The following is a 13647-nucleotide window of genomic DNA, read 5'->3' as shown; positions in this document are numbered from 1 at the left end:
GATGGAGCAGGAGCAGAGTTTGGTCGTCGAACTCCGCCAGTTCGCGAACGTGCCTTCGCTCAGCCGCTCGCTAATCGCGCAGATCCGTTGTGGCGATCAGGTCTTCCGCTGCGGCGAAATGGGCGCCTCGTCGGTCCCTTCCACGCTGGCTTTAGCGCAGCAAGCGAAGATTTTCAAGGAGGTGAAGATCGGGTGCAAAATGTGCTTGAACGAAGCTGGGCAGATTTTGGTGACGAGCGTGGAAAAAGGAAGCGAAGCGGATCGACTTGGCGTGCTGGTAGGTATGAGTTTATGGGGAGTGAACGATGGATCGGTGGAGGGACTCATTCAAGTCAATCGGAAGCTCAAATCGATGGCTCGACCGCTAAAACTCGTCTTCTTGGCTCCTTATCGACGTGTGCTTTTGTGTTCTCCCTAACGCATAGTTCCGACGAAACATTATTCCAATGTGGCGTGGAAGGGCCGGGCCGTCCTGCCGCGAGGCGCTACGATCGGTCGTTCGGAAGTGACTCTCGAGCTTCTGGATGGCGATACGCTGATCTCTTCGCACGCTTTGAAGATTCGCCGATTCGCCGATTGGCGCGGAAGCGTCTGCGCAAAAGAATCCGCGGTGACCAGCGCGGACGTGGAGGTCCGCTGGGAGTCCAAAGCGATGGAGCTGGACCTGAACACTGCGTGGAACATTGCGTTTGCGGGAATCGATCTCTCGATTCTGGACGATGCGCCGATCGAAGTGTTGAATACGGGGATTCGTGGGATCTCCCTGGATATCAACTGCTACGAGAACGAAGAGCAGCGAATCGAAATGAATGTGGGTTTTCTTTTTGAACGGAACGAGGCGTAGGTGAATCGATTCCAAGTGGATAATCAGCTGCTCAATGCATTGGAGCCGGTTTTATTGGGTCAGTTAACGCAGGATCCAATTCTGCATCTGTCGCTTATCATTCCGAGTCATCCTCTGATTCTCTTCTTCGAGAATCTTCACTTCCAGCTGCAGAGTTTCTTCGTCGCGATGGACAATCGTCTTCTCGTCGCGATTCTCCATTTGGTTTCTCTGATTCCTCTGCATCTTCTCTCCGACTCCTCCTCTAAAAACGTTCTGGAAGGCGATGAATTCAAATCGATCGTTGTCGTTCCCTCCGCTTCGCAATCCACTGGACGCGTCGTTCTCGAGAACTTAAAGATCGACGACTTCACCATTCTGGTCAGCAACAAAGTCGACCCCGCCACGACTGTTACCGGTGTGTTCCTGCCCGCGATTCCGACGCTTCTTCCTCTCCAAACGCTTCTGGACACGCTGTGCAGCTTGGTGGCGGATATCGACGAGACCAAAATCAAACTGACCGGCATCAATCTCCCCGAATACGTGGGATCCACGCAGGATTTAGCGAAAGTGCTGAGCGAGCATTACGTTCCCATCGCCACCAAGCAGGCGTTGAAGATTCTGGGATCGATCAATCTGCTGGGCAATCCTGTCGGCCTCGTCGAAGATGTCGGCAGCGGATTGAAGGCGTTCTTTGTGGATCCGATGGCCGACGAGACCATCGACGAGGAGGAGCGAAACCGTCGCGTGCAGAACGGAGGGAAGATTCTGGTGCGCAACACCACGAAAGGCGTGGTGAACACGGCGAGTAAAATCACGGGAACGCTCGGAAACGGGCTGGCGAGTCTGACGTTCAACAAACACTACAAGGAGCAGCGCGCTCTGGGACGTCGCGGCCTGATTCACGGCATCACATCGGGCGTGACGGGCGTGGTGATGGATCCGATTCGCGGAATGAAGAAGAGCGGAGTGAAGGGAGCCGTGGAAGGCGTGGGAATGGGACTGATCGGCGTGGTGACCAAGCCGATTTCGGGGTTGTTGGATGACACGACGCGTCTGTTGGACACCACGAAAGAAGTGATTGTGAACGAGAAACGGCCGGAGCGGCTCCGATTGCCTCGCTGTGTGCTGTGCGACGGCGTGATCCGAAGCTTCGATGAGCACGCAGCGACGGGGCAGATGCTCTTCTTCACGAGCACTACACGCTATTTGGTAGAACGCGGCGAGAAGGAGCAGTACGTATTCCACTGCACAGTGGATAACGGAACGCACTATCTCGTGGTCACGCAGTATCACTGTTTCTTGCTCTCTCCTACCGCGGATCTGCTGTGGTATGTCTCCGTGCAGAACCTCAACATCGAAGTCGACGAAGAAGAAATGCGTCTGCTCGGCGGAGGCGAGTCTAAGCTGGTTCTCTTTGCGGACAAGGACATTTGTTCGCGCGTGTACGGCATTTTGATCAATATGAGCAACTGGACCAACAAGGAAATCGTACAGTGCAGCAAGGACTTCGTCAAGTTCGTCGATTCGCGCAGTAGGCGATCTTTTTGGGCGGCGAGGACGTAGATAAGGACGAGGTGGAGCGCGCGTACAGCAAGCCCGCGATCGATTTCAAGATGCTGGACATCTTTTCAGCCTGCATGATCTCCGTCGATGTTCGCTACGAGCGCAAGATGGCGGTTTCCTACAGCGTGAAAGCGAATCCGTATCAGGAATACTGTTTGGAAATCGTGGGAGGCGTGGAGACGACGCCGATGGCGAGTTGGCGCGTGTATCGTCGATATAGCGAGTTGAGGTGAGTGTGAAGAGAGGAATTGAGGGGTAGAAGCTTCTATAAGAAGATTGAAGGGAAGCTCTCGAAGGAGCTGAAGGCAGTGAAGTTCCCTGCGAAGAAAATGCAGATTCTTGGATCGCATTTGAACGCGTCTGCGATGAAAGAACGCGAGGTGCAGATGCAGAAGTGGGTGAACGAGTGTCTTTCGTCAACTTTTGTGCTGAGTCTTCCGGAGACTCGCGAGTTTTTGATTTCCGAACCTGTGAATGTGAAGTATGAGGTTTGAAGGAGGGAATCGAAAAGGCTTGACGCTTGAATTGGATTGGATTGAATTGAATTGAATTGAATTGGATGGTTGCATTGCTTGAATTGACACTGTTGAATGTTTGTGGATGTTTGTTCAAATGAAAAGTGCATTCGATGGATCGCGAAATAACAATAATAATAGTGCAGGTAATTTCGGAATAATGAAATCCTTTCGGCGAAGTTAAATCCGTTTTGGCATTGCCCTATCGCCCTCAATTGCATTGAGTTGATAATACCTATCCTTATTCCCCTTTTCTATTTCTCTTTTCCAACCTTTCAATCACCCCACCCATTCTTTCATTTAACAAACACCTCTATTGCATATTCATCGATTTGTCACAAAAATAAACAACACTCCGATCTGGCTGTGCATACAATTCCTTCTTAAACTGCTCGTACAGCTTGTTCATCTCCCATTCCTGCGCTCCCTGCTTCTCCACCACGTTGTAAAACTTCTTCGCATAGCTCGATCGCGGATGAGGGACATCGATCGCGAAGGATCCGGTCATCACAGCGAAGAAATACCCGTTATACCGCAGACTCTCAATCCAACTAATCTTATCCTTCCCATAGTTCACAAAGCGCTCGTCGAATGTGGGGAGGAAAGAAGAGCGCTTCACCATCACATAAGGCTCCTGTTTGTAGCTTTGAAAGCAAGGAACGAACATGAGTCGGTTGGGAGGGAGCGAATACCATTCCGGAGTGAGATAGTTCTGAATGAAATAAGAAAGAAGTTGATACGTGAACGAAGTATTTCTTTCGAAACTCGTCGCATTTCTCGACGGCCATGCAGTTTCGAAGATCTTCAAGCGTGTGCGGAATAAAAGGAACGATTCTGGGATGAAAAATGAAAAGAAAACAAAACGATTGCACGCAACTTTCGAAGTCTTCGCAACTCTTCAGGTCTTCTACGTATTCGAAGGAGGGAACGATCACCGCTAAATGATCATCGTTCAAAAACTTCGAATCGAGCTGATGGAGTGACTCGTAGAGACCGTCGCATGGCCACATGTCCATGTCCATTACCCAAAAATGAGACGTAACTATTTTGGAAAGTGCAATATTTCGAAGTTTGTTGTAGGGGTACTCCGTAGGGTCCTTCGTAATGTAAAATGAAAGTGTAATTGAGCGAGGGAGCGAGGTTTGAGCAAGGAGTTGCGTCACTTGCTCTTTCTCGATGTGGGATTTGAGATAGACTGCAACAGACATTGGCCCACTCCACCTTTGAACTAAATGCGGAAAAAAGAAAACCCGTTGAATCCTAAATGGAAAAACCAAAGGTATTATACGATGTGTGCGAAAGAACGGTAACATCAAAAGAGTTGGAAGGAACATACTTTGGGTCTTCGCCATTTCGAAGTGTATTCTACATATAAGGTAAGAAATATGAATTCAATTACAAAAACGGGAGCTTGTTCAACCTTTTTCAATAAAAAAACATAGAGTATGCTAGAAGTGAGTCTAAAAATGCATATCTACAGTGCTATAGAGAAGAGCACCAACAAGCCCTTGTTTCTTAGCATCGAATGTTTTTTTTTAAAAATGGAGCTCTGAAAGAATCCACATTGGATATCTATACCCGTCTCATTCTCCTATTCGTTTTGAATAATGAAAGGAACTTGAACTTCTTACAGAAAATTCCCGCGGGGCAAAATGGATCCTTTATTCGTCGTTAAGAGCACGAAGATGATGCCTCCGAGGTCTAATTGTTTCTACTCTATACAAGATGGAGGAAACTGTCAACGAAACAATATGTGACACTCTTTCTGAGAGAGAGTTGCAACGAATCGCCCGAATAGAGATGACCAATGCTCTTGACAATTATTGGAAACGAAAACGTGCGACATTGGAGCAGGTGTCGTGTAGCGTTGCTTCTGTTGAGCAAGCAAAGGTGTCTGAATCCAAGTCAGACGAGCGCCTAATCCTTCAGGAACCTCTGAAGACATATGATGAGGCGCTATCTAGCGTATTGGCATGAATGTGGGGTAACACACAGAGTGTGAGTTCTTCAACAGATGGCTCATCGTCCCTAGAAATGCAGAAGCTGCTTTCAGGTGCCACCTGGCGTCGAGTGAGTAAAGATGTGGACTACCGCCCGTTCTTCGGTGATATCAATAGTTTCAATGACCCGGAGTATGGAATCGAACTGTTTCCTGGTCGAAAGAAGCCGAAAGTGATCGTATCTGTAACAATGTTCAACGAGACCTACAAGGAGCTAAACGACTCGATTCGAGGGATCGCAGACAATATAGAAAATCTTCCTGAGTTCTCTTACGGGATGACAATTGACGACATCGTTGTGTTTGTGATTTTGGATGGTCGTGAGAAAATGGACGAATCGATTTTCCAGTTTCGTCAGGATACAAAACACTATCTCACAGAGGAAGATGCAAAGGTAATGGATGTGGCGATTGAAGACAATCGTCGCCGCACGAAAGCGTGGAAGCGACACATGGCAGTGCTTCGGACGAAGTACTCAGAGAGAGACGTGATAGCTCTAACCAAACGAATCCCCATGTTGCAGTTGCATCTCTTCAAGTGCAACCGTCTGATTTCCAAGGGATCGATCGCGAACGAAAGCTACTACACACCCTTCGATATCATTTTTGCAGTGAAAGAGAATAACATGGGAAAACTGAATAGCCATCTTTGGATCATGCGCGGTTTTGCCCGCCAACTCAATCCAGACTTCATCACTCTGCTCGATGTCGGAACAAAAGTATTCATCCATCCCTTCCCATCACTTCACTAGCCAATGCCGACTGCGCTCATTCAGTTGTACAACGAGATGGAAGAAAATCCACAGATTGGAGGCTGTTGCGGAGAGATCTTGGCATTGAATGCATCGAAAGCATCGCCGGTCCAGTCTTCCCAGTTCTTCGAATACAAAGTGTCTCACTTTTTGGATAAAGCCATGGAGAGCTCGTTCGGGTACGTGTCTGTGCTACCTGGTGCCTTCTCTTCCTACCGTTACGAAGCCTTGCAAGGAACTCCACTCGACAAATACTTTTTGTTGGAAAGCGATGAGAATCGCTTGGTGGTGGAACCGTTTTCCGCGAATATGTATCTTGCAGAAGATCGTATTATGGGATTTGAAATGTTGGTGAAGAAAGACTGCAACTACACTCTTCACTATGGTATTGAAATGAAATGAAATGGGTTGAACGATAGTGAACACGGCAGTGGCAACAACCGATATCCCTTCGAATCTGAATTTCCTGATTCGACAGCGTCGACGATGGCAGAACGGATCGTTTTTTGCAGGTTTGTATGCTTTGAAAGAGTGGAGTCGGTTGTACACGGAATCGGGACATAGTTTTGGAAGGAAGATTATTCTAACATTGGAATTGATTTACATGAGTGTGAATGTTTGTAGGATGAGAGAAGAGGGAATGAGGCGTAGTGATGACGCTTACGCAGCTGGCGAACATGTTTCTTACGTTTGCCATTGTGTTGAATTCCGAATTTGGGAGAGAGTCGGTCACTTCCTATGCGTTGAATGCGATCTACTTAACGATCACAGCGGTTCAGTTTATCTACGCGTTAGGAAACGATCCTCGTGATAACAAAGAAGTCTATCAGATTTGTTACATTTTCTATGGAGTGTTGTTTATGTTTACTATGTTTTGTTGCTCTCTGAATGACTTCCTCATTGCTAGTAACGTTCTACACGATGACAGCAGTCGATGCATTCGTTCTCTTTGCTGCATGTGCGTCCTCCTTCGTCACAATCGTCTGTTCAATCGTTCACGGGCAGTTCTTCGCGATTATTCCCACTATGATCCAATATCTGTCAATATTTTAATCGCTTTTGATCGTAGCTTTATGCTTCCCACCTTCATGAATATCTTCATTATTTACTCTTTCTGTAATATTCACGATATCACTTGGGGAACGCGAGATAGCAATCTGATCAATAACGAAAAGGCCCAGCACGCGATGGAGGTTTCGTACAGCTTTTCTCATTCTGTCATTCTAGCTACAAGCAGTTCCGATCGAAGTTCGTCGTATTCTGGGCGACTACCAACTTTCTTTATGCTGGCGGCATTCTTCTCGTTTCTCTTCTCTCGTTTCTCTTAGCCTAGTTCAATGCGGTGTCCGTTTATGGTGTGATCCTCACTGTGATTATCGGACTTCTTTTCGGCTATCGATTCGTGGGTTCGGTCGCTTATCAAGTTTGCTCACTTGTTGCTTTTTCGAATAGATCATTCGACTGAGCAAATATATCCAGAAGTATCACAGCAAATCCGGTCGTCGTCGCTTATTCAAAACGATCGCTGTCGATCCCAATCAGCGAAAGAAAGCGTATTCTTTTTCTCTTTTTTTACGTTTTCACGCAACAGAATGCAAATGGCGGAGGAAGAACGGCGCGTGATGATGGAGTTGACATCCCTTGACATGGAAAACAATCAAGTCAATGCCGCCAATCTCGTGATGATTCATCGCCTCTCTTCTTAGCATCTAGACCGCATTGAAACAGCTGAGCATCGACCAAATCACCGATCGTTTGTTCTACATGTTCTCCACCTGGCTGATCCGCGAATCGGAGTCGCGCACAACGAGCGTCTCCAGCGCTTCAACGCTCAAAACGCTCAGCGAGCTTCGCGATCTCCACAAGAAACAACGCACCGTTTCGAACGTGAGTACGCTTCACGATTCCTCGATCGGCGTGGATTCTGACGAGCTCAGAGAGGACTACACGACACACTCTTCGCAGTATGAGAGAGAAAGCCAGCGAGTGCGGAAGCTGCGCGTGATGGGCCACGTGGATTTTGAGAAATGCATCCGGGAGATGCTGCCTCGATGCAGCAAGAGCCAGTGCGTGACGAAGGCAAACCGTTTGTTTGAGAAGGTACTGGAAGGAAGAGATTGCTTTGTAGTTTGCTCAGGAACGATTTGTGAGCAAATCGGCTGATGGACCCTGCTGCATGCTTCAGGTCCTCACGTTCGGCGAGTTCTGCGAGTCGCTTAGTGCTCTGTCGACGATGGAAAAGCGGCCTGATGAGGGTAGAGGCGCGGGTCAGTTACTTTGTAGATGTGGAGCAGCGTTCCCTCAAGGATTATGTTGTGTCAGAAATCAAATACAATTACGCTCTGGTGGATCATATTGTGGAGTATGATGAAATCTTGTCAATGTATTCTGTTTGTTGGATTCCCATGAAACTCCCAATTTTGTTTTGTATGATACTGAATCCATTTCAATGCACACTTATTCCTATTCCAAATTTTTATATTTTTTACTAGTTATTCTCTTTATCGCTCAATTCTTGAGGGAGTCGATTCTGTCGTTTATTTTGTCGTTGCTGGGGATTTGGCTGTATGTGTATAAAGGTAAAGGCAAAAGAAGAAAGGAAATCTTGTTTCCTTTACTGCTTGTGATTTTGGTGGCTCTTGGTGGGTGTACTCTGGATTTCATAGCAACATTCAATATATTTGATGAAAAGGTATTTTTATTCCATCCTTCTGATTGGCAGTTGTTGGAGGCGATCGGAGGCCGAAGCATAATAACTTGGCGCGGATTTCTGTGCTATTTCATGATCGATTTCATTATCATCATTATGGCAATTTGTGCGATCTTTGGCGAGTCATCGAATATTCATCGCGTAAATATGTACAAATTGGTTTATGCATAGACATTCTCTATTTCAAGTATTCTGTCGATGTATGTTCCGCTTCTTCTTTTTTTCTTTTTCAACTGCTACGAACTTAGCCTTTTTGACCTCCCACTATTTATCTACGCAATCTCGTTAACCTGGCTATGGTGTATTCGCAGCGAGCTGACCTCCCCCACCACCGCAAATAAGCGAAAATGGCTTCTCTGGGTCTTGGTGTTCTGCGCTGCATTAAAGTTTTGTGCTGTTCCTCTCTTCGAATAGATCCCTCGACGTCACAGGCTCCCACGCGCTCGTGAAGCTCTACAATGTGCTAACAGGCGAGGAACCGCATCCCAAACCGCGGTTTTCGACCCAGTTCAAATCGAATTGGACCGACGTCTTTTTTCTCTTCCACATTCCGAAGCCTGTGCGCGACGCCGTCGTCTATTTGTTGATTTTGGGATCGATTACGTTTTTCCAGCGAATCGGAAACGCCGCGGCGGAGCAGGAGCGAAGCACAGGAGATAGTTTTTCACCCGCTTCTGAGAGATCGCCGATGGGATTATCGCAAAACTCGGATGAAACACCGGAAGAGGTCGTCGAAGAAGGCATTTTGCCGAAGCTAAAACTGTTTGTGAAGCTGTTTAGTCGATGGTACGAAGAGGAAAATGGTTTGCGATTGTAGCATTCGGATTCTGTCGTGTTCGGTATTGGGTCATATGTTCTTCTACTTCGTTGTTTTGGTGTACATCACTGTGAACTACTCGCTTTTGAATCTGGTTCTGATCTTGCTCATCGTCCTCGACGTTCTCTATCTTCAGAACATTCAGAAGTACGCTCTTAGCATTTCCTCGCTTCCGTCTCGTCCTCGACATCGCTCTGTGTTTTGTTCGCGCCAAGACGAAGAGGAACAGTATCGAATCAGTCGATCCGACACGCGTTCGAGTGGCTCGACCTTGTTAACCAACGCGCCGAGCAACGAAGTCCACGTCTCGTTGAACGAAGACGCGCATTTCTCGTACTGGGCGGCGCTTCTCCCCAACATCGCGATTCGCTACGCGATTTATTGGTGGTTTGTGCTGTTTCTGCTTCTCAAACTCATCTTCATTAACGTGGGAAATCGATGGTGGGAGCAATCGCCGAAATGGGCGCGGATTCTGATTTATATGATCAATGGAGGGCTGAATCAATACCCGAACGTGCTTTTTGAATACGGCGTTCTGCTGTTTGTGAGCTTGAGCTGCAATGTATTTTTTTCCTGAGTCTCAATGAGGCGTAGAGCAATATTCATTACATTCAGGACGCTGCGATGACGATTGAAGGCGTGGGAACGCAGGTCGATCAGTTTCGCTACTCGCTTCCCTCGAAAACCGAAGAAGCGAACAAAAACGAAATCATCAAACGCATTCAGCGGCGCCGAAAGTTCCTCTTCCTCTCCCACCACTTGCTCTCCCTTCTCTTTTTCCTCGCCACGGTCGCTCTGTTCGTTTTGGTGGTTCTCAACTGCAATCTGATGTCATTGCTCTGCGTTCTCATCTACTTCATCGCTTGGTTCACTCAGTTCTGGAAGCTCGCTTTCATCACAGCGGGAGTTTGCTGCTGTGCGGTTACGGCCTACTCCGTTATCTTTCAAGTGGCTCCTTCGAGTTGTGAATGAAGCGTAGAATACCTTGAACACAGCGTTGATTCCTTCATTGTTCGGGTTTTATTCGGACATTCCGTTCGATTGGGAATTGGTAAAACTCCCCGTATCAACCACGCTGATTGCGTTGCTGCTGCAGTTTTTGTTGGTTGCGGTGTTGCTGATGACGGAATGGTCTGCGAGTATTATCGATAGGATTTACGACTCGGAGAAGGAGCGCAGAATGGAGGGGAAAACGACGACAGGCATCATGTAAAGTGTTTGACTGGATGGATTGATTGGTAGATGGAAAATGCTCGAGAAGGTGATTCAGTGCACGAAATACTATTTCATCGATGTCTATTTTCTCGTCGAATTCGCATATCTCTACGCAGGCGTTCCGACCTACCTCAATCTTCTGCATTTGATGATTCTTTGTATCCTGATCGTCTGCCAAGTGTGCTACAAAGAAACCTTTGCGGAATGGCTCATCGCCTGCTCCCTTTTCTTGCTCATCTTCCTCTACAAATTCATCATTCTGCTCCCTGAAGTCAATCCGATTGTGGAGTCGTTTTTGGAGTCGATTTCTTGGGTGCAGAAAGGCTACATTCACATTTTCGAGTTGGGATTCATTCCATTCGATGCTCCGTTTGGAAATCGCGTGTATAGTTCCATTCAAGGAATTGTGGATGCAGTGGTTTGTATCTTCCGAGTGAAATACTTGAATAATCTCTTTTCCAAAAATCGAGGCGGTTATTTCGATGATCCCAAACCGTATTCATCCTATATGAACGAAATCTATGCTTTCGGTTCGATTCAAGACCTGCTAAATCGAGCCATGCATTACATCTATATTATCATGATTATTCTTTTCGTTCATCTCCCGAAACTCATGCTGATGACACTCGTTTTAGTGATTATGTGTGATCCCACATTTTTGAATATGATTATGCTGATTCTTCTGTTCTATAAAATCAAAAAAGGCGTTAGCTTGTATCCCCGCTGGGCAGATTGCTATCGCCTTTGCATTATGCCGCTTGTGATTCAGATTCCAGTGGTGTAGCGGATCGTATGTTGGATTGATTCATAGCTATTTCTCGCAATTGTCGTATTTGGATACCCTCAGCACGACGTATACGCAGATTTTATCTCCCTTCGGAATGAGTAAATACACTCCAAAGATCGATCAGCTCCCCGCGTTCGGCTCCGCTGAATGGAGCGTGTTTACGGATAGTATTTGGTATGGGGAGTTGGAGTTTTACTTTTCTACGCTCTGCGGATTACTGCTCAGTGTGATGGTTTATTACGGTCGTACAGCGGAAGAAGTCGATCAAACGGAGAACGGAGGAAGCAAGATCCACCACATGTTCATGCAGAAAGTTTTCCCGCAGCTGCTGCAGCCGAAGCACGACGATCTTCCGAAGACCGTGGAACGAAGAGAGAAGCGAGTAGCGACAGAGACATTATTCCGCGTTCGTCACACGGAGCGAATGTAGACAAGGCGATTGGATTGAATGAATAGTCAGCAGCTCAACGCGAAGAATGACCGCTTTTATCTCTCGATCCAGGAGCGGAAAGCCAGCGATTCGGTGGCTCGAAGTCCGGAAGGAACGGACCATTCTCGTAATGGAACATCTCGATTCGTTTATCGTAGCCACACCAGCGCGATCCGGCGTGCAATCGGCCAGTCCTACGTCCAATTCTCCTTCCAGTGCTACCCCCGAGACTGTTTCTGGAACTGTTTCTGGAACTGTTTCTGGAACTGCTTCTGCTTCTATTTCTGCTTCTATTTCTGGATCCGGGTCTGGATCGGCGACTCGATCTCAAAGTGTTTCGACTTCTGGTTCAGGCTCGGTACATCGGATCGATGTTTCGCTGATGGATCTGGACACAATTCCTGATTACGATGAATTCACCCAGCGAACTCCACCGATGCAGGACCTCTCCGGGTCCGTTCTAGAAAACTCCACAGCGATCTTCAATCTGGATTTCCATCGTGGCCGCGCGGAAGCGTTGGGCGAAGTGGAGATTTCTCCGTTCGAAGAAGAAGACGATCTGAACTACATCCGAGATATCGAAACAACGATCACGAACACGTGGCTGATTCTCTACAGCACGATCATTCGCATCCTCAACATTCTCGTGAATCTATCGCTGTCGTACGAGAAACATTCGCTGTCGATTCTGCGCGCCTTTTCGATCATCGCTCTCGTCGTTTGCTGTAAATGAGATTTGGATTGTTGATGGAAAGGCGCGCAAGACACGGTCGATTCGATGTTTAGCATTTTCCTGCTTCCCTTGCTGCTCTTCAACACAACATTCGACTTATACAAGCGAACCAAACTGATTGTGAGCTTGAAAATCTTCACTACAACGATGGAATACTTCGTTGTGGCGTCTGTGGCGAGTAATGAAAATGCGATTTTTGTGACGCACAGAGTATTACAATCCGATTGATGACCAACAATGGTCGCATTACGTTTTGTTCACGCAGCTTTCGGATTATCATTTCCTCTTCAACATGCTTTTAATCATCATTTCCACCCTGCAGATGGCCGTTTCCGATGAAGTTGCCACTGTCAATGAAACGTCTCTCGCATCGTCTCTCGCGAAGTACACGACACACATCTCATTGCATGGCTCGACTCCTCCTCAGTCGAGCATGTCTGCAACTACCATCGAGGATTACACGTTTGTAGACAAAGTGATCAGCTTCATTATCAACAACCTCAACAAGATCACAAACATTTTGATTCTCATCCTATCCTCTGTGAACATCTCGCTCATCTCGCTCGTCTACTTCCTCTACATTCTCTATTTCATCTTATTCCCTGATCGCATGAAAGAACGCAACAGCTTATCAATGAAACTCCTTCTCATTATCTCCTATTTGCATCTTTTCGCGTTCGTTTTATTCCAGATGCCCACTTTCCAAGAACACGTTCTCACCATCAACAACTTTTCCATTTTGGTCTTCCGAACGATCGGACTCTCCAAGCTGGTTTTGGCTTACTACGAAGGAGCTCCCATGTGCTATCCACTGAACGGAGCCACGGCCGAAATGGTTCAGTGCTACCATCCGTTGAGCATTCACGGGATGCTGCCAGTGATGGCGATTACAGTAATCGTGTACATTCAGAAAATGATCACGGCGTCGAGTGTTTATGATGTTGTGGAGCGGAGCATTCAGAATGAGAGCAAGAAAGCGAAGCAGCGACAGGAATCGATCATGGATTACTTAGAAATGGAATTCAAGACGCGTCAAGAGAGTAAAGCAGTTGCTTTTTGTTTATGTTTTTAGTCATTGAAGCAAACCGAGTCTGGTTTGTGCGACTGAAAAACTATTTGATCGAACGCTATGAGCGAGTGAGATTGTCCGAGAAAAATATTGGTACACCATCCCAACAACCGTTTTGAATCTAGATCTTCCAGAAAAGCCCGAGATTTCCGTCAAACCGCTTTCTCCATACAGTGTTTCGATCACGATTTTAAACGAATCGATCAGCGAAGAAGCTCCCTACGTGGTTCG

The 13647-nt window shown here is 47.0% G+C and overlaps 3 protein-coding genes across 3 annotated transcripts; 2 read left to right on the top strand and 1 right to left on the bottom strand.

Moving 5' to 3' along the window:
- Positions 1-1012: 1012 nt before the first annotated feature.
- Positions 1013-2389, top strand: GSBLH_T00002948001 (uncharacterized protein; the record flags this gene model as incomplete). Its single annotated transcript, XM_013041581.1, has 1 exon — positions 1013-2389. One exon carries the CDS (start codon positions 1013-1015, stop codon positions 2387-2389), a length of 1377 nt encoding a protein of 458 aa, XP_012897035.1.
- A 1072-nt stretch (positions 2390-3461) lies between these two features.
- Positions 3462-4217, bottom strand: GSBLH_T00002947001 (uncharacterized protein; the record flags this gene model as incomplete). The annotated part of the gene is made up of 1 exon (XM_013041580.1): positions 3462-4217. The coding sequence occupies one exon, from the start codon at positions 4215-4217 to the stop codon at positions 3462-3464; it is 756 nt and encodes a 251-aa protein (XP_012897034.1).
- Positions 4218-4881: 664 nt separating this feature from the next.
- GSBLH_T00002946001 (uncharacterized protein) lies at positions 4882-6983 on the top strand (the record flags this gene model as incomplete). Its single annotated transcript, XM_013041579.1, has 4 exons — positions 4882-5622; positions 5656-6040; positions 6075-6275; positions 6307-6983. The coding sequence occupies 4 exons, from the start codon at positions 4882-4884 to the stop codon at positions 6981-6983; spliced, it is 2004 nt and encodes a 667-aa protein (XP_012897033.1).
- Between the last annotated feature and the right edge of the window lie 6664 nt (positions 6984-13647).

This window comes from Blastocystis hominis (assembly GCF_000151665.1).
Source record: "Blastocystis hominis, Singapore isolate B (sub-type 7) whole genome shotgun sequence assembly, scaffold_22".
NCBI classification, from domain to species: Eukaryota; class Bigyra; order Opalinata; family Blastocystidae; genus Blastocystis; species Blastocystis hominis.
This window is presented reverse-complemented; position numbering and strand designations above follow the sequence as displayed.